This window comes from Heterocephalus glaber, unplaced genomic scaffold, assembly GCF_053883595.1.
Source record: "Heterocephalus glaber isolate CG9 unplaced genomic scaffold, H.glaber_assembly_v1.0 deba00001497, whole genome shotgun sequence".
NCBI lineage: Eukaryota > Metazoa > Chordata > Mammalia > Rodentia > Bathyergidae > Heterocephalus > Heterocephalus glaber.
The window spans coordinates 58,550,286-58,571,990 of NW_028258320.1; the positions used below are offsets into that span (position 1 = coordinate 58,550,286).

The 21,705-nt window shown below is 40.9% G+C and overlaps 1 protein-coding gene across 7 annotated transcripts in view; it reads left to right on the forward strand.

Moving 5' to 3' along the window:
- Nucleotides 1–4,955: 4,955 nt before the first annotated feature.
- Nucleotides 4,956–21,705, forward strand: part of Adam12 (ADAM metallopeptidase domain 12) — a 435,473-nt gene continuing 418,723 nt past the window's right edge. For all 7 annotated transcript variants that reach the window (XM_021253283.2, XM_021253280.2, XM_021253281.2 and 4 more), the window contains exon 1: nucleotides 4,956–5,229. In XM_021253283.2, the coding sequence (XP_021108942.2) occupies nucleotides 5,136–5,229 (94 nt within the window). In that variant the 5' untranslated portion in view covers nucleotides 4,956–5,135. The remainder of the gene's footprint in view (nucleotides 5,230–21,705) is intronic.

Here is a 21,705-nt window from a genome sequence, read left to right on the forward strand (position 1 = left end):
GCAAGACAGTGTCTCAAAATAAAATAAAAGGGGCTAGGGAGATAGCTCAGTGATAGAGTGCTTGCCTAACATTTGCAAAGCCCTGGGTTTGATACCCAGTATCAGGGTGGGGGAGGAGCAGCAAATTATCTATACGTAGGATAACTGTGTCATTTGCTGTCAAACTAGGATGCTTGTGAAAGGGAAAGGGCATGCTGTTGATAATTACAGTAGGACAAATTTGGTACCGGTGGCCACCCTATCTACAGCCAAAACTCACAGCTCAAAAACAAGGGCAGTGCCCCTGGTGTCCAAGTGATAGGAATGCTAGGAAAAAACAGAGACATGGAAAGTGTGCTCTAAATATGCATTAGTTATGGCTGTGTAACAAATTACTTCCCAAATTAGTGACTCAAAACAACAAGCATTCATTATGGCACAGGGTTTTCTAGGTCAGGAATTTGAGAGTAGCTTAGCTGGATGGTTTCACCTCAAGGTCTCTCATGAAGTTGTAGTCAGATATTGTTCAGAGCTGCAGTCATCTGAACACTTTCTCACTGCTGTAAGTTCCAGTTTCAAGACAGCTAACTCACAGGGAGGGGAGAACTCAGCTGCCCCCTCAGTCCTTTCCTATGGGGCTGCCGTAGGATCCTCACAACATGAAAGCTCTCTTCCCTCAGAGTGACTCTGGGGTCAAGGAGGAGGCTGGATGTACATCATGAGTCAGGCTTAGAACTAATACACTGTCACTTCAGGAGTATGTGACACTAAGACCAGCCCACACTAAAATAGAAGGGGGTCACATCTATTTCTTCAGTGATGGAGTCTCCTCCATGTTTGGTCATTTTTGTTGTGAGTTCCTGTTTGTTTTTGACCTGCCCTGTTTGCTGTTCTCTGAGTACTGCCTTTGTCAAGTGAGAGAGAGAAGAGACAATGTATGTATCCAGGAGGGCTATTGCAGCACTTATGTTCCTTTGGGTGCTGTTAGTCACTAGGGCCATTTGACATGCAGAGGGCTACTGAGTTCCTGTCACAGAATTTGTAGGTAGGTGTGGTGGTTAGGGTGGAGTGTCTACTCCATTGGCTTTGGGATCCACCCGAGGGATTGCCAGAACACACTTCTGGGTGTCTTTGGGTGGGTCATGGAGTCATGACCTTGGAAACTACACAGGATTCCTGGCCCTATCCTCTGTGGCGCTCTTCCCCGGCTCTGCTATCTGACTGCCTTGAACTAAGGATCTTTGCTTCTTCATGCCTTTCTGCCATGATGTTAGAGCCAGCAAACCATGGACTGAATTCCCCAAACTAAACTTTTACTCCTTTAAATTGTGGATGTTCAGCTCTGGGAAAGTGGACTAATATAGTGGGGAATGTAAGAGGTCAATTGACAGATGGCATAGGTAAATATACATGGAGTGACTTTTCCTATCCCTTCTGATGCAGAGCATTCATGAATGTGCCACCTCCAATCACTCCCCTATTCTTTCATGCCATTAAGACAGGCTACTTAAGTCCTGATTCTGTGAGAAAATGGACTGTAGAAGTTTGAATCTTCCCAAAAGAGAAGCTGATCTCTGAGGAGGTGAAGGCATAGGTTTTTGAAGAGTGAAAATCTACAAAAAGAAAAAGGACTTTGAGTTATTATAGGACAACAAGAGAAGACATTTCAGTTTCTCCAGGAGATGGAATTAAAAAGATTTCCAAGAAACTTAATCATGGGGTGATTGTGTTCGTTTACTTTTGCAGCAAGCCTTGGAACTGTGCTGGGAGAGATAAAAGCTGTTCTGTGTGCTTGTGTCTCACGTTCCATTAATAGGTCAAGCTGCAAGGAGGCCAGCCTTTCACTTGCTGCTCACATCAGGACTGGCTGCCTGTAAAAGCCTGGTGTAGGAAAATTTGCCACCATTTTTCATCTGCTTGTATTCAAAGAAGATTGAGTTAAATGTGAGCTTCGGTAAGAAATGAGTGCCCTGTCCATTGTGAATACCCAGGCTGTTAGACAAAAATAGCATACAGGAAACGGTATTGCAAAGGTCAATTCTTCTAGAACGGAAGGGACAACAAGCTATCTATCTGAAATTTTAACGAGCAGATCCTGGCCTCTGACCCCCACATCATTACCTAACAATCCAGTATTGAATGAGAAGTCAGCTTCCATTTCCTGTGAATGAGGAGGCAGAATTCCCATCCAAAGACAGACCATCTGCCGGACATAAGCTTTACTCTTTGCCTAGCTGGCTGCTGTTGACGTGTATAAAGTCTTTATGGACAGAGGGTCAGCCTGGGATCCTTCCTTTGCAGAGATGGTGAATTAAAAGGTTTAGAAACCAGAGCTTGTGGCCACAATTTTCTTTTTTTCTGTAATGGCTTTTTTGTTTCATTTGGTTTAAATGGACAGTGGTGGTGGTCGGGGCGGGGGGGGGGGTTAGTCTTTTAGAGAAAACATTGTAATTTCTGTGTTAAAAAACAACTTTCATAATAAAAAAGAACAGCTGAAATTAAAGAGGAAAAAGAAATGGACAGTGTAAGAGAAAAAATATGTAAGGGCCCTAGCCTAGTGCATAGCATGTAGTAGGTCTATTATGAATGGACCATTTACCTAGTCACAGCGATTCAAGAGGCCAGAAACTGTGCTCATCCTAAAGGAAGCTTGTCCTGTTGATCTTAGAGAAAACAATCATTGTTCATTTCTTGCTCAGTGTTTCTGAAGTTCTATGGAGCACCAGAATCACCCGAGTACAATATTTGCTAAACTCATCCTTGCCAGACCTTCCTGATCGGAACCCTGTCACAAATGCCAGGGATTTGAATCCTCAGAGAACTTCCAAGGGAGCAGGTGGGTGGGAAGGCTTTGTACTCCTTCCTCCAGTGCTCACCACCTGCCTGGAGGTTTGTATTTTACTTCTATTTAACAGATAGGAAGGATGGAGGGAAGAGGGAGGAAAGACATAAGAAGAATTAAGATGTACATGTACCAACTCCCCGGTGATGAATGTGATCATTATGTACTGCAAATATGTACTAAGAAAAATAATTCTTAAAAAAGACACAGGCTGTACCTGGAACAGATCTGAGGCTGAGTTCAGATCTCCTTCTCTGCTCTGTGCTTCTTGGGAACTCTGAGCTCCGTATCCTGCCACTTCCTCATCTGTATTCTCTAGACTTTAATGTGAAATAATGCAGGTAAAGCACTTTGGGACAACACGTAGATCATACGCAGTAGGTAAAGAATAATATAATAGTTAACAAACAGCCTTATTAAATAGGTTAAATAACCAATTCACCCAGTGCATTAATGGTGAAGTATTGGTTTGTCCTCCAAGACAGAAAAGACTTTTTTTTTTAAGTTTGGCTTCTTAATGCCCTAACAGCATTGCTGATCCAGACTGAATGAGTGAGTGAGTGAGTGAATAAACTCAAGAAGGGCAGGCAAAGTCGGTTAGTTTTAGGGCTGGATCTCATGGGGGCCTGACCTCAGGCCTTGTTTCCAGGTTGAGTACTGAGATGAGCTGGCTCTGGGCAGGGGCTGATGGGCAGTACCTCTGACTTTTGTTGTTGCTGAGGTTTGCTCTTAAAAAGTCCTGCCCCTCATTAGGAAGGTTGACCTGGTTTTGGGGAACACTCCAAACACTTTGAGAAAAGCTACTTTCCAGTAGGAAAGGATGGTTAAAAAAAAAGGGAGGGAGCTCCCCCAAATGCTGGCTACCACCTCTTAGAATGGAGGCTGATAGAAATCTCTGGGAGGTCTCAGGACCACAGTGGAATTTCTGTGGGTGGTTATGGGCCCTGGCTGCATTAGAATCACCTGGGGCTTTGAAATCTGTCCAGGCTCCGCCCATCATAGGACATTGTGAGTTCATTGGTTTGTGGGTCTGGCGTTGTCTTTAACCCTTACTTTCCATTCTATTCCATTTCTGAGGGGCCCCTTGCTACTAGCTGCTCCCAGGGTCCCAGTGAAGGCAGCAAGCCCTGGGACAAAAACTGACACAGGCTCAGGAGAAGGCAGAAGAGGTGGAGCACGTTAGAAGGCAAGGCTTGTCTCTGTTCCTTCCTTGTTGTTTCTCCAATAGTTGGTGCTGTTGCTGGACCCGCAGGCCCGGAGTCTCATTCAGAAGACATAGGAGGGTGGCTGGGAGTTTGTATTTCTAACAAGCCAACCCAGACACTTCTAAAGATTAGGAAAGTTTGGGAAACATTACCTTACACCCTTTTCTGGGACCAGGCCATGGAAAAGAAAAGTGAACTAGTCTACCAACATAAAACCTAAAGCAATACAGCAAGGCGTCATCCCCAGGTGCCTCGTGCCTGCGAGTCTGAGCTTACTCCTCAGGCACAGGATGCCCTTTGGGACGTAGGGCCTGGCCGGGCTCCTCCAGCAGCCCTAGACAGCCTTTCAGACTTGCTACTCGCGTCCCGCCAGTTACGCGAGCCGGCAGCGAGCAGCCGAGTCATCATTTCCAGCTTCAGCCTGGAAAGCTGGACCGTGCGGGCGCGTGTGCTCTTGGCAGCCGGGCGCCCAGGGCCCAGCGGCCACATCATCCTGGGGCGGGGAGGTGAGCGCTGCGGGTGCCCGGCAGCCAGTAAGCCACGTCTGTGCCGCCGGTGCGCGCGGCCAGGGAAGTGCCCTGCACCGGGCTGCCCAGGGTGGGCGAGGGACGGCGCTGGGCGGGACCCTATCGGGCCGGGACCCGCAGCGGTCTCTAGGACCCGCGGGACGCCTCCAGCGGGCTGGAGACCGTAATTTGTTCCTTGGTCCTGAAAACTGCGACTGTTGGCCGTGGATCCATTTCACAGGCCTGCTTGCTCCCACTAACCCCCTTCCTTGTCCCCGGGCCAACTCGGACAGTTTGCTCATTTATTGCAACGGTCAAGGCTGGCTCGTGTCAGAACAGCGCGCGCGCGCGCGCACACACTCACACACCCGGGGGTGGGTGGGCGGGTAGGGGACTCTTTTTTTTTTTTTTTTTTTTTTTTTTTAAATGAAAAGCTAGACTTGCTCCTCAGCAGCGGGGCGCTGCGCCACGGGGTCGGAGCTGACTCGCAGCAGCAGGAAATCCCTCCGGTCGCCGCGACGCCTAGCCCCGGCTCGGCGCCCGCGTGGGATGCTGCAGCGCTCGCGCTGGCCCTGAGAGCTGCTGCACCGAAGGCCGGCGACCATGGCAGCGCTCCCGCCGCCCGCGTCCCCCGTCCGCGCCCGCGCCCTCCTGCTCTCCCTAGCCGGGGCTCTGCTCGCGCCCCGCGCGGCCCGAGGTAAGTTACTGAGACCGGCGACCGCTGCCCCCGGGGCGCCTCGCGCTGCTCTGGGCTGCGAGTGTCAGGGCTGCCCCGGGGAGCGGCGCGCAGGGGCGCGTCGCGGAGCCTCCAGGATCGAGCTCCCTGCGCGGCGAGAGGGACCCCCTTCCAGGTGCCAATTCCTGGGGGAAGGGGACCACTTGGCTCGGGGCCCTGAAGCAACCAGCGCCTGGCTTGGATGGCGCAGACTGGGGGCTGCTCCCTCGTCCCCGGCTTCTTGGGTAACCTTTGCTGGAATGTCTCTCCATGGCTTGACAGTTACACGTGTCGCCCGGAATGGAGCGTGTGGGTCCTCTCACTGATCCTGTACGATAGTGAGTCTCCATCACAGCCTCTGGGCCAACCCTGCCCGAGGGTTTCTTTCCACCCCTGTGTCCGGCTGTGATGCACTCGAGGGACGCGCAGTAGCCACGCAGGTGAGCCGGTCCTCCCGCAGGTGTGCTTGCCGCGTGCCACGCGGCCTCGCTCTCGCTTGTTTAAAAACTATCTTACCTACTTCACCACCACCCCCTTTTCGGATCACTCCCTGATTGTCAGTAACTTTCAAACTTCAGCAGAGTTCTCTTCCCCTCTACACCCAGATTCTTGGAGGTAAATAATCGGTCATATCAACTTCATGTAAAGCAAGAACTCATTTCGGAATGAAACTAAAGTGCATATATTATAGCTGTTTTACTGACTTAGAGTTTCCCGAGCCGAATACCTGCCAAATCGGGCACCTGTGGATCTTGTTTGCATAATAAGGACTCACCCAGCAGGTGCCTTTTGAAATATTCGGAAGCTTTTCCCCGGTTGTCGCCTCCTCCGCCTCCTTTCTGCCGCTAGGGGCACTGTCGGCCCAGCAATGAAAGATTTACCTTGGCCTCAAACTAAATTTTTCTGATTCTATATGACAGGCGTTTATTTTTTAACATCTATCCCTAATGTCGAACTGTTACCATTTTATGGTACTTTTTATCTTGCAATTGCCATTGATAACTCTCCACTCCCATCATGTCTACTGTAATGTGCCTAAAACGCAGTTCTTATTAAAATCCACACAGTAATAAAGAATCTGGGAATTAATAATAAGTAGATGAGTTGCACAAAGCAAGGAAGAATCAATGAGAAAACTAAGAATATTGCTGATTGTTTAAAGAGCTCTATGACCTAAAAATGAAAACAATAGTCAAAAGTGTTTTGAAAGACTGTACAAATTCATCCTTTTTAAATGCTTATTGCGAATGTACTTTAAAAAATTGAAGTTTCAAAATGTGCCTGAGGTGGTCTTTAATTTGGCACACACCCCATACACATAAACAGAAGTCTACTGAGCAGGAATGACATTTTTGAGTTAGAGGCAAAAAAATCAAGATAATCATGGGAAATTATTTCATGGAGGAATTTTATTATTTTATGGCTACAACTTTGGTAGATAGAGTTTTTCCTTACAATAGATATGAGCCCAGACATAAATCTAGTTAGGCCTAAACACTTTGAATGGCTTATATATTGTGACATTCCAAGGTGTATTGCTTTTTTTACCCTTGGATTTTCAGTATTAAATCTTAGGTAGTGTTCCAAATCATGCCATTGAGGTTGTTGAGAAATCCAAACATATAATGAAACATTTCCTCATGTTGGACAGAGGAAAAGAGAAATTGCTACTTGACGAGGGAAGAACATATTCTAGATTTGTCTCCAGTCTAGTCTGTACCTAGTGCTGGCACCGTTACCCACTTGGGACCTTCTGGGGCAACTCAACCTTAATCATATAGGGGGAAACTCCCAACCTGCTAGATGTCAGATACACCGAGTTCGTGTTCCTCAAAATCAGAGAATGAATTTTAAGGAACAACAGAGGTTAAAAGTCAGAAAATTTTTTTGAGTTGCTCCTGAGAGACAGAAAGGGACCTGAAAGTGGGTTGCCATGGACTCCACTTCACAGAGGAAGTTTCATAGAGCCAAATCATGAGGGAAGTACAACGTGGGTCAAAACTGTGATCAACCAACAAGATTACAAGTACAACCACTTAGGTAATATTGATCCAGTAGGGAAGCAGGTCATGTAGCAAGTGTACAGGGAAAGAAAAACCATTTCAGGAAGAGATGGATCAGGAAGTCCTGGTCACCCACCTGGGTGACTTTATGTCTATCTAGACTTTATTGGACCAGGTGATACCAATTATAGTATAATCGTTAATTTATTGCTCAGAGAGAGGCATGTAGGCTTGGTCATTTTGTCTTTATCTTGAGTCCTGGCCTTTGACAGATGTACCTCCAGCCACAGCTGTAATATGTTCTCATCTTCTGTGATGATTCCTTTGAGGGCCTAGCACTGTCTGACTGCCTATAATATTTCTACCTAACTTAGCTGTCTATAATACTAACAAGTCCAAAACAGAACCAGAACCCCAAACTTTCCACTCTCAAATCATCCCTTCCCAGTCTTCCCCAGTTCAGCAGGAGTCTTGTTGTCTATCTTCTCCAGATGCCTCGTGTGACACTTGGCAAGTCAGCCTCGAGTCTCCGCTTTCAATTCATAAACCACCAGCCTCTAGCCTATATTTTCATCTAACCATATCCTCCCATCTCAAAGTGCACTTTTTGCAATCCAGACTGCTTTTTCAAAAATTCCATAAGCAAAAAACTTATTTCTAGTGTAGTGGCATCCCAACTAGTCTATTGATTTTCCCTCTCATCTCTGCATATTGTGTTCTCCACGATATTATAGCCAAAGTCATTATGTTCAGTCATAAGTTAAATCATACAGATTTTCATTTAAGACTCTTCCAAGGCTTTGTATCACCCTTAGGGAAGAAAATTCAAACCCATATTTGATTTACTGTTTTCCTCTCTAATTCCTTACTATTCTCTACTTTGTTCACTAGAGACACTAACTTCTTTCCAACTGCTCTCTAGAGCATTGCCATAATTTTTTTAAAAATTCTATTTTCACCATAAAGACTTGGCAGGTATTTTTCACAGTTGAGCCATGTAGTGTTTTATGATTCTACTTTGCAATTTTTAATTTTTCTAGAGTTAATAGTTGCCTTTCTTAAACTATTCATTTTGATTTTGTACTGAATTGTGATATAATAAGGAACTGTTATATACTGTACTATTGTGTAATGAGGACTATGTATTGGGCCTCTGCCCCTGATTCCGGGCATACAGCTCCTAAAATCCTTGGACTCTTTAGAGTAATGAGTGACTTTTGTCACTAATGAAATCACATAGTTTCAGGATGGAAGCTGGACATCAGAAAGACCAATAAGTGATTAGAGAGTTGGAGCTGCTGGTCCCACTACCTCAACCTACAGTGAGGGAAGCGGAGCTAAGGGTTAAACTCATCACTAATGACCAAAGATGTAATCAGTCATACCTATGCAATGTAGCCTCCATAAAAATCTAAAATGTTGGCTCGGGAGTTTTCACATGGCTGAACACATGAAAGTTGGTGGAGGTGGCACACCTGGAGAGGGCATGGAAGCTTCACACCCCTTCTGATATTCTTTGCTCTGTGCATCTCTTCCATTTGGATGCTCCTCTGCATCTCTTATTATACTCTTTATTAGTAATAATAAAGCAGCAAATATAAATGTTTCCCTGAGTTTTGTGAGCTGTTCTACCAAATTGATTTGATCTGAGGAAGGGATTATGGAAACCCTGATTTATAGCCAGTTAGTCAGAAGTGTTTCCTAAGCAAGTCACAAACACCCACTTGTGATGGCATGTCTGCTGAGGAAAGCTGTAGGCAGTGAGCGAGGCTATACCAGCTGTAACTGGCAATGGTGAAAGGAAGAGGCCACCCAAGCTCTTTGGAACTCACATCTCACCACAGCTAGGCCCAAATGTTGGACAGGGAGCTATAGGACTTAATTTTTGTCTTGCAGGATTTCGGTCTTGCTTTGGTCCAATTTTTGTCTATCCCCCATATTCCTTCCTTCTGGAAAGGGAATGTTTACCTTGTGCCATTGTACCTTGGAATTATGTAATTTGCTTTTGATTTTTACAGGGGTTCATAGCTAAGAGTTTGCCTTGAGTCTCAAAAGAGACTCAGACTTGGACTTTTGAAACATCCTGGCACTATTGGGACTTCAGGGAAAGGATTTTCGTGTTTCCAGTTGTACACAGGGTAGTTAGGTGGAATTATTTGAAGATTAAAATATGATTAATCTAACTTATCTTTAGTGAGTCTTTCAGCCCTGTCCTATACTGGCTCTGAGAGTTGCCTGGAGTCCCCATTCCTAGGCCTTTTGAGGGTTCTGGTTATCATTTTCACCTCTGATGACTTTCCTCCTCTCCATGAGTGGGTTCCAGTTCTCTCTTCTTGGACAAACCTGTAACCAGTCATCCATCCTCTTTCCATCTTCCAGGCTTTGCTGCTTTTTCTTACCTGCTGGTATCTTCTTTCCAATGCTTTGTTTTTTATTTTTTATTTTTAATAAGCATTCCTTTCTTACAAGGTTTCCGGAAGGAGCATGGATAAATTGTAAATTTGCCATATACATTTAGAAGCCAGCCCATGCTTTTATTACTGCATTTAACATACAAAAACATTTTCTTCCTGTCACTTGTCATTTGGCTCTTTCTATTCCTTCCAGTGGAAACAAAAATTAAATCCATTTTAAAATGTTTTAAAACTTTCTTTTCAAAATCTATAAAAACTCAAAGTCAACATATACCTAATTAGATACATGTTGCAGCTGTGGAAACTGTAAAAAAAATTTGTTAAAGAAATGAAACTACATCATTTAAAGAAGCTAATCACATTTCTTCCTGATGTAGATGCTGCTGTAATGAAATCATTATAGTAGTAAAACATTATGTATCAAAGTTTGTTCCAGGAAATTTTTAAAGCTAGATAGTTCCTGCAGTATCTATCCATGATTCATAAAGATAGGTGTGAGAAACACTTTGAGACATTTCTTCTAGACCACATAGCTGCCCTGGGGGCCCTTGGGCAGCATGCCCACTGGGAGCAGAAATTAACACTTTGGATATGTGTATGTCTTGTAATTAACAGGTCTCTGGGATTGAGAAGTAAAACTTCTATAATCTAAACAGAATGTTTTAAAGATAATTTCTGTGCATATTTAGTAGCTGTTTCTGTATGTGTGTTTGCTTGGTATTTTATTAAGCCTCAAGTTTTCATACCAGCACACAGTTATGTAAGAAAGGATTTACTGAGTGCCTTGGTGCAAAGTGCTGTGCCAAGGTCTCCACATGCACTGTCTCATGCAGTGATGAAAAGAAACTTGTAATTTGTCCTATCCCTACCCTTATACTTTAGAAGAGGAAACTGTGGTTTCAGATGGTTATCTTCAATGTAGCAGATACAAGGAAACCTCTACTATCCCATGATGGAAAGCAGATCTTAATCTAGCCACAGTAAATATTTTTGTAATCTATGTACTCTATCTTTGGCATAATTATAATGCCTATGGCAATGAGATTGTGAATCAGTTTCATTTTCAACAGAATAATATTGCATCTCAAGTAAATTTGGTTTTCCAGTTGAAATATTGCTTTGAATATTATGCTTTCTGACAAGCTGCCATTTCAATCTTCTTACTTTCTCTGAGTCATTTTTCCTCCTGTTTCTTTGTGCTTTATTTAAGACCCAATATACTTTGCCTTCAGTTGATAAGAAGAGATAGAAAAGCTGAATAATTCAGCTTCATATTGATATTTTCTTATCCTTTAAGCTTTTTATAAATATATCATGCAAAGCTATCTTAAGATCTCAGCTTCTTGGCAACTACTTAAACACTAGGGAACCTCACCAGATAACAAATATCTGGGTAACTCATCAGCCTCATCCAGGTATCTCTGGACCCAGATCTGTTTCCTGCTGCAGGCAGCTTTGCCTTCTCCAGTCAGTTCAGGTGATCTTTATTAGAATGTGGATGTCCTTGGAGGTGCCTTTCCCCAGCAGGACAGGGTAAGTGCTGGCCTGCAATTTAACCAAAAGCTTTTTGTTTTGTGTCTTGCTATGTTTGTAATTAAAGCCAGAATAGGATTTAAGCATTTTCTTGGGGTTATGCTCATTTGAATCTGAATGTACGCTGAGAAGCTGGTATTCCTTGTTTATTTTGGTTCAATTTTAATCCTGGATATTTGGGTAGTGTTCTTGGGAGCCTGCATTAGGATTTAGAGCCTGTATTATATCTTAAAGTACAGATGCTCCCTGGTTTATTGAATAGGTACATTCCTAAAATGAGCCATACCAAGTACATTTTTTATGCTAAAATCATTTTTTAGTCTAATTTGAAATATGATGATGAAAAAGATGATTGAGAAAGAACTTTGACCTCATTGTTCATTCTTTCATAAAATGGGAAGAACTTAAAAGTTGAGAAAAGGAACAGAAGAAGTTACATACTCATGTTCTTGCCAGCTAGATTTTATTATATATGCTTCTGATTTTTAAAATTTAAAGCTATAAAATATCGAAGATATGTTTATACCTAGCCCTTTTCTCCCTCACCAACCCATCCTAATCTCAGACCTCCTGCTGCAGAAGTTGCATTACTCTGAAGTTTTAGGTTTATATATCTCTATATATCCCTAATCAATACCTCATACTATTTTTGTATTCACATACTAGGACAGTAGTACCCTTCTATATTGACAACATTCTACAACCTCCTTTTTAAAAAATTAATATATATTTTGAGACTTATGTTGATGTATGCACTTGGTTTATTCCTTTTAATTGAATGAACCATAAATTGTTCACTCTTCTGTTGATATCTATTTCCTCCAATGTTTTGATATTGCAATGGTTGATTCTTATTCCTATCTCTGTATACACAGGTGTGAACTCTAGCAATCTATTATAAGTTGCTGAGTTTTAGAGTACAGCTATTTTCTACTTTAATACAGTCTGTTAAATTGTTCTTCCAATTGATTACATAAACTAATATATCTGTTGGAAGTTTCTGGTTACATAAATTGTGGCAATAAATGTTGACAAACAATATGAAATATGTTTTATTTGGGATTTTCCTGATTACTAGAGATTTTAAGACTATTTTATGAGCTTATATGTTGTTTGTGTTTTGAATCATTTTTATCATTTGCCCATTTTTTTTGTTTAAGCAGCCTTATCTTTCCTGAGCTCAAAAAATATTTTTTGATGAATGAATATTAGATTTTCTTCAATCTTCATTTTTATTTCTTCCTATTACACAGTATGTATTATAAATTTGTTCCTTGGTTACACTTTCAGTTTCTCACACCAGAAAGACAATGTGATATTTACTCATGTGTGTCCAATTTTTTTCACTTAAGAGCATGGTCTCAAGGTGCATCCGTTTACCTAGAAATGTCTTAAGTTTATCTTTCTTTATGGCTGAGTGGTACTAAAAATGGGCATCTGATATGAATAAGCACTTCTGAGATGAAGTAGAAATGGCAATTAAATATATGAAAAAATGTTTAACATCACTGGTCATCCAAGAAATGCAAATTAAAACAACACTGAGATTCCTTCTTGCTCCAGAAAGAATGGCTATCATCAAAAAATCAATAACAAATGCTGGTGAGGCTGTGGGGGAAAAAGGAATCATTCTCCACTGTTGGTGGGAGTGTAGACTGGTGCAACCACTGTGGAAATCAGTGTGGAGAATCCTCAAAAAAAGTAGAATTAGAGATCCCATTCGACCCAGTTATTCCCCTTCTGCATATCTTCCCAAAAGAATTAAAAGCATCATACCACAGCAATATATGTACACTAGTTTTTAGCACAGATTCCTGCTTCTTGCCAACTCCGCTTCTGGATTCAGTTTGCTTCATATCAAAGGATTCCTCCATTGAAGGTCTCTGAGAGCAAATTCTCCATATTTGTGGCCTGGAAAATGTTTGTTTTGTCTTTTTCATGAGAATTAGTTAATAATGTATGGAATTGTAGGTTGGCAGTTATTTTTCTCAAGCACATGACATCTCTTGTTCCTGGCTTCTCCTGTGATTATTAAGAACTCTTTAAGGTAGTGATTGTTCCTTTACAATAAAACTATTTTTTTCTCTATTTTTTAAAAGCGTTTCTCTCTCTGTCTCTGTCCCTCTGTGTGTGCACTTCTGTAGTTTTATTATCATATGTTTTAATAAAGATTTGTTTTTAGTATATCTAGCCTTGCTGTGCTTCTTTAATTGGATCAATTCTTGACCCATTGAATGACAAACAATTATTAGCCATTATCGTTTCAATTATTGCCTTGCCGTTTCTTCTCTGTTACCTCCTTTGGAACTTTTATTATTCAGTATTGGACTTTATCATCCAGTCTGCCTGCTTTTACCTTCTTTTTCTTTCTCTTTATCACTCTTCACTCTATGTTCTGTGTAATGTCACCAGGTTGAAATTCCATTTCACAATTCTTTCTTGAGCTGTGTCTAAATTGCTGGTTAAACCATCTATTGACTTACTTTATATTATCTGATGTCTTTCATTTTTCATTCATGGAAACTTTATTTTGTTTTTTTTTTTTCAAATGTGCTAGGTCTTTTAAAATGTAATACCTTTTATTTGGGGCTTCTTTATATTTTTTCATGCCTATAGGGACTTAGGATGTACATGTTATTATCCCTTCAGTGCTTCCTTTGACTCTTTGTTATTGTGGATTATCTCTTCCAGTGGCTTACAATTTTGAACTACCATGGTAACTCATTTTCAGCCCCTCACCCCATACACATTGTTGCCACCGTGGGAGCCCTCTGACTCTTGATGATGGTACAAATCCAGACACTTTCTGTGGAGTAGTTAACTTATGACGGATCCCTCACAGATTTCACTTGTCTAAGCTCAATTTCTGTGTAAAGTTCTCATCTTGAAGTTGTAAACTACATGGTTCTTGTAATTTTTGTATCTACACTTGTGTAGCAAAGGCTTGAACTTTGACTTCTCTTAGGAGATTCCCCAGCTCTCACCAGATCACTGAGGAGACGTAAGCCTGTTTGTAGCTTCCTTGTGCATTTTGTAGAGTTTTTTTTCTTTTTCTAACACTGATGATGTAAAAGAGCAGTCCTGCAAGGTCCAGGCTCATTCAAGTGCTCCATCTTATGTGCTCAAGGTCACATTTCCTGTCACTAAACCTATTGCTCCAGGGCCATTGGCTGATATCTGCTGGGCCTCTTGGCCTTCCATGGTATTAACAATGTCTGATAACTTTCTGGGAATTCCTGTAATTCCTTATAACTTCTTTTTCTTTCTTTCTAGTTCATTTAGATAGTCCTTCTATCTAAAAATGTCATGTTTTATTTAGCATTTTTATGTGTTTATAGGAGGTTTTTAAAAAAATGTAGTCCACCATGTTTGCAGAACTGGAAGTCTCAGTATTGATGTTTTGGTTCATTCAGTTAACACGTTTATTTGCTGCTGATTATAGTCCCAAATTTATAGGAAGTAGGGATACAATGGTGTGAACCGAAACACAAAATTTTATCTTATGGCGTGTTGAGTCCCAAAGATGTGTAAAACATGAGTTGAACCTACATGGCCGCCTGATTTTCAGCTTCCAATGCCTTGAACACTCACTCCCATCAGAAAAGCCAGTCAGCTGCTTTCCTGCTGGCAGCTTATCTTTGCCTTGGCAGCTGTGGGGGTGAGATGTGCTAATGATGGGGCCAAGCTGAGCTTTGGGGACGAGACCATCAGCTGTTCTCATCTTCCTCTGGCCAAGACATAATGAGAACAGCTGGGGAACAGGACAGACACACACTCCCAGAAGCTACCTCTGAGCCAGCAGAGGTGTCAGTGGAATTCCACTTGTACGTGCCTTCTGGGAGCACACACTGATTTCATTCCATGCTTAACAATTCTAATAGAGAACGCATTGTATAATGGAGTAAGTTGATGATGGAAATACTCATCTCAGTCAGTATCTGTGTAACTTTTGGAATAAATATCATGATTCCATATAGAAGGATTTCTCCAGTGATTTGTATAGGAAAAATCAGATGCCTGATTGTCATCAAAATTTTGTTGTGTTGGATTTAATCTACTCAATTTATTAAGTTTTAAGCATAGTTTTTTGTTGTTTTTTTTAATCAGGGAGGGCCTGCTCCCTGAAGCATCTTTTATTAGTTTGCAGTGCATGGTCCTCCTAATACTCCCTCTCCTAATTTACTGCCCCATATTTCAGTCTCCTCTAGAAAGAACTTTTCATTCTTCTTTTTCTTCTGCACAACTGAGGACTAAGGGACTGGTTACCAAGGCTTAGTAAGAAAACAATTTTAAAAGGTGTGGGGACAGGATGGAAAATGTTCAAAAGTCAAACCATGACAACTGTCTTCAAGCACACTGATAGAGGGACCTGCTTCTATTCACACCAGTAACATAATAAGATTTCTTTCATCTTCTCCCCTGGCATCACCTCTGAGTGGATTTAGTGGGTCCAGGTGCTGTGTGTTTTCTCACTGATACTATGAAACTGACAGGTGGCTTGGAACAAAAAGAGTCTGTGAGTTCTAGCTTGGCCCCTTTATAGTTATGTGACTCTGAGGACTCCACTAAATCTTTCTGAACTCAATTTATTTGTCAACGAATAGGAATGAATGAGTCTGAATCAGTCTACCTGTTTGGGCAATAGGGAGCATTAAATGAGGAAAGTATTTGGGAAAGGTTTTATAATTTAACATTTTCTCTTTTGATTATACAGGGAAACTCATGGTACCTTTGCTAGTTCAGCAACTTGAATTTGCCCTTGTGCGTGGAAGACACAGATTCTCAGCATCCATGAGCCACCATGGTCTTGGTGGGTGGTTATCCGAATTAGTCCCAAAATACAACAGAAGAGGTGAGAGAGGTTTGAGAGAGCAGGATGATAGTCTCTGTTTCTTTTTCTCCCACATTAAATCTCATGCTCTGGCTTTGTCTTGATGAATCTAGTGTAGGGCTATCTCTTCATTAGCCAGGATACTTGAGAACATCCTAATGATGTCAACTCTGACAAATCTGATTTGCTCATAGAAAATAGAATGATTTTTTTTTCTTAAATTCTTTTATCGGTACATTTTAGGTATACAACACATTTACAATTCTCTTTGGGAACTTGTACCTTTGCATCTTGGTTCTTTCCCCCGCCCCCATTCCTAGCCCTCCCTTCACTCCCTCCACCCTTCCCTATATACAAAGACTTTATTTCCATTTTGTCCATTTCTCAGCATTTTTCCTTTCCCTTCTTTCCATTCCCCTGCCCCTCCCACTACCCCTACCCTTTGGACCTTTTCTTCTTATTTTGCATTTTCGATTATTCATTCTAATCATTGATACATTTTAGGTATAAAATATAATGACATTCATCATTGGAAATTTGCACCTTTACATAATCTCTCTTGGTTCTTTTTTTTCACCCTTGCCCAGCCCTCCCTTCAACCCTCCATTCCTCCCTATTTACAAAGATTTTGTTCCTATTTTTCCATTTTCTCATATTAATTCCATTCCCTTCTATCCTTTCCCCTGCCCCTCCCACTTCCTTTCCCTTTGCCCCTTTTCTTCCTATTTCACATTATTTATTATACGTTTTAGTCCTTATTTACACTTTCAGTTTCTCACACCAGAGAAACTATTCAGTATTTATACATGTGTGTCCTATTTATTTCACTTAAGAGTATCATCTCAATGTGCATCCACTTAGCTATAAATGTCTCTAATTTCTCATTTTTTATGGCTGAGTAGTACTCCATTTTGTAAAAAAACCCCACATTTTCTTTATCCAGTCTGCAGTTGATGGCCATTTGGGCTGTTTCCAAGTTTTAGCTATTACAAACTGTGCTGCTATGAACATGGGCATACATATATCACTGTGGTATGATTCTTTTAATTCTTTGGGGAAGATCCCCAGCAGTGGAATAGCGGGGTCAAATGGGACTTCCAGTCCTAGTTCTTTGAGGTATCTCCATACTGATTTCCACAGTGGTTGCACCAGTCTACACTCCCACCAGCAGTGGAGCAGGGTTCCTCTTTGCCCACAACCCCACCAGCATTTGTTATTGGTTGATTTCATGATAGCAGCCGTTCTTTCTGGAGTGAAGTGGAATCTCAGCGTTGTTTTCATTTGCATCTCTCCAATGACCAGTGATGTTGAACATTTTTTCATGTATTTATGTGCTTATTCTACTTCTTTGTCTGAGAAATGTCTGTTCATTTCAGATGCCCATTTTTGGATTGGGTCGTTAAATTTGGGAGGTCTGATCTTTTTAAGTTCTTTATAGATAGATTCGAGATAGTAGACTTTTGTCTGAGGAAGAGCAGGTGAAGATTTTTTCCCACATTGTGGGTTGTCTCTTCACACTGCTGGTGGTTTCTCTTGCTGTGCAGAAGCCTTTTAATAAGAAGAGATGCCACATGTTGATTGTTTGTGCTAGTTCACAGGCAACTGAGGTTTTGTTCATAAAATCTTTTCCTACACCGATGTCTTCAAGGGTTCTACCTAACCTCTGTTCCAACTGGTTCAGAGTTTCTATTTTAATATTTAGATCTTTAATCCATTTTGATTTTAGTTGAGTGCATGGTGAGAGATACAGGTCTAGTTTTAATCTTTCGCAAGTTGAAGCCCAATTTTTCCAGCAACATTTATTAAAGAGGCTATCTTTCCTCCAGTGAGGGTGTTTGGCTCCTTTATCGAAGAAGAGATGGCTGAGTGTGTCTGGCGTTGTTTCTGCATCTTCTAATCTGTTCCACTGGTCCTTAGGTCTATTTCTTTGCCAGTACCATGCTGTTTTTATCACAGTAGCTTTGTAGTAGAGTTGCAGGTTGGGAATTGTGATACTCCCTGCCATGTCTCTGTTACCTAGAATTGCTTTTGCTATTCTGGGTCGCTTCTTGTTCCAAATGAATTTTTGGATTGTTTTCTCAAGGTCTATGAAGTATGCTGCTGGGATCCCAATTGGAATTGCATTAAATCTATATAGCAGTTTTGGAAGTATGGCCATTTTCACTATATTAATCCTTCCTACCCAGGAGCAGGGGATGTCTGTCCATTTTCTGATATCATCTTCAATCTCTCTTTTCAGAGTGCCATAGTTTTCAGAGAAGAGGTCATTGATTTCTTTCATTAGGATGATTCCTAGGTATTTCAGTTTTTTGGATGCTACTGTGAAAGGAATCATTTGCCCTATTTCTCTCTCAGTGAGTCTGTCATTGGTGTAGAGGAAAGCTATTGATTTTTGTGTGTTAACCTTGTAACCAGCTACTTGACTGAATTTGGTTATTAAGTCTAGAAGACTTTTGGTGGAGTTCTTGGGGTCTTCTATATAAAGTATGATGTCATCTGCAAAGAATGACAATTTGACTTCTTCATTACCTATCTTTATTCCTTTTATTTCTTTCTCTTGTCTAATTGCCGTGGCTAATGTTTCCAGAACTATATTGAACAAGAGTGGTGTTAGTGGACATCCTTGTCTTGTCCCTGATTTTAGTGTGAAGGATTTCAGTTTTTGCCCATTTAGTATGATATTGGCTGTTGGTTTTTCATTGATGGCTTCTATCAGTTTGAGGTAGAGACCATCTATTGCAAGTTTTTGTAGGTTTTTTATCATAAATGCATGTTGGATTTTGTCAAATGCTTTTTCTGCATCTATGGAGATAATCATATGGTTTTTGTCCTTGGCTCTATTGATACAGTGTATTTCATTGATTGATTTTTATATATTGAACCATCCCTGCATCCCTGGGATGAATCCCACTCGATCAGGGTGTATGATCTTCTTGATGATCTTCTGCATTCTGTTTGCCATTATCTTATTAAGGATTTTTGCATCTATGTTCATTAGTGACATTGGCCTATAGTTCTCTTTTTCAGTTGGGTCTTTCTGTGCTTTGGGGATCAAGGTGATGCTTGCTTCCAGAAAGAATGAATTTGGGAGTATTGCTTCCCTTTCAATTTCATTGAAGAGTTTAAACAGTAGTGGTAGCAGTTCCTCTCTAAATGTCCTGTAGAATTCAGCAGTGAAGCCATCAGGGCCCGGGCTTTTCTTAGTTGATAAGTTTTTAATGACATTTTCAATTTCATTAGTTGATATTGGGTTGTTCAGAATTTTTAGGTCTTCTTCATTCAACTTTGGTAATTCATATGTATCTAGGAATCTGTCCATTTCTTCTGTGTTGTCCATCTTATTGGCGTATAGGTTCTGGAAGTAGGTATTGATGATCCTCTGGATTTCTGCTGGGTCTGTTATAATTTCACCCTTTTCATTCCTAACTGCATGGATTGGGGCCTTTTCTTTCCTTTTTCTGACCAGATTGGCTAAAGGTTTGTCAATTTTGTTGATTCTTTCGAAGAACCAACTCTTGGCTTCATTGATTTTTTGTATCGTTCTCTTAGTCTCCATTGCATTGATTTCTCCTCTGATCTTTATAATTTCCTCCCTTGTATGAGCTTTGAGTTTGTCCTGCTCTTCTTTTTCTAGAAGCTTGAGGTTCAGCATCAGGTTGTTTAATTGGGCTCATTCTGTTTTCCTAATACACGTATTCACTGCTACGAATTTCCCTAGTAAGACTGCTTTCATTGTGTCCCATAGATTCCAATATGTTGTATTGTCATTGTCATTTAATTGAAGGAACCATCTGATTTCTTCTTTAATTTCCTCTGTGACCCATTGGTTATTCAGAAGTTTTTTGTTCAATTTCCACATATTTATGAAATTTTTTGAGTTTCTTTTGCTATGGATCTCCACTTTCATTGCACTATGGTCTGATAATATACAGGGGATAACTTCAATTCCTTTGCACTTACTTAAACATGTTCTATGTGTGAGTATGTGGTCTATTTTGGAGAATGACCCATGTGCAACTGAGAAGGATGTGTATTCTGATTTTGTGGGGTGGAAGACCCTGTAAACATCTGTTAAGTTCATTTGTTCAAGAGTTCGATTGAGTTCTAGTATTTCATTCCTTATTTTTAGTCTAGTTGATCTATCTATTTGTGACAGTGGGGTGTTGAGGTCCCCCACTACAATTGTATTAGTGCATATATGACTTTTCATGTCCATTAGTATTTGTTTTATATAGTTGTGCACACTAGTGTTTGGTTCATAGATATTTATGATTGTCATCTCTTCCTCTTGGATTCTCCCCTTTACAAGGATGTAGTGTCCTTCTTCATCTCTCTTAATCAGTGTTGGTTTGAAATCTACTTGATCTGCAAAGAGGATAGCTACTCCTGATTTTTTTTTGGTTCCTGTCGCATGTATTGTTTTCCACCCTTTAACTTTCAGTCTGTGAGTTTCCTTTTGAACTAAGTGTGTTTCTTGTATGCAGCATACTGTTGTATTTTGCTTCTTGACCCATTCTGCCAGTCTATTCCTTTTGATTGGTGAATTGAGACCATTAACGTTGATGGTTATAACTGAAATGTATTAACTTGTCATTGCCATGACTTTTTCTTTTTGTTGGGTTCTCCCCCTTTCCATTTAATTTCTTGTCATGCCAGATGGGTTCATTCTGCTTTGCTTCCTGGGGTTGTGATCCTCAATGTCTGTTCCTAGGATATTGTGTAAAATTCTTTGTAGTGCTGGTTTGGTATTCACGAAGTTCCTAAGGTGCTCTTTGTCATGAAAGTATCTTATTTCTCCATCCATTTTGAAAGATAGTTTTGCAGGGTACATCAATCTGGGTTGGAGGCTGTTTTCTTTTAGGGCTTGGAATATGTCACTGCAAGCTCTTCTTGCCTTGATGGTTTGTGTTGAGAAGCCTGCTGTGATTCTGATGGGCTTTCCTTTGTATGTGATTTGTTTCTTTTCTCCGACTGCTTGTAGAACTTTGTTCTTCTGTTGAGTTTCTGGAATCTTAACAATTATATGCCTATGTGTAGATTTTTTTTATCAAGACTATTTGGAGTCCTATATGCCTCACTTATCTGTATGTCAAGCTCTTCTTCCCTGCTTGGGAAGTTTTCTGCCATCACTTCTGTGAAGAGATTTTTTTATGTCATCTCCACTCTCTCCTGTTTGTTCATTGAGCCCAATCAGTCTTATGTTATTCTTCTTTACATCATCTAGCAGCTGCTGGATTGATTTCTCATGTTCCCTTATAATTTTGAAGCAATTTTTTTCCTGGTCACTAATTGCAATCTTATCTTCTATATCTGAAATTCTGTCCTCACATTGGCTCATTCTGCTGTGTAGACTTTCAATGGAGATTTTCATGTCCTGGAAATCTATTTGCATTTGTTTTATGGATTCCATTTGTTTCTTATGTTGGGATTCCATCATGTTCCTGAGCTCCTGTCTAGATTTATTAATCATGTCTTGCACTAGGGGCACAATTTCTCCTGTTATCTGAGAAATTATTTCTGATTTCATTTTTTCCAGATCCCCTTTTGTTGCCAGTTCAGTGGTTCCAGGTTGTTGAGTATCAGAGTGTTCCATCTCATTTCCCTTTGGGGTTGCTGTAGGTTATCTGGAAGTCTGGTTTTGAGACTTGTTTACGTGTTTTCTCATTTCGATTGGGGG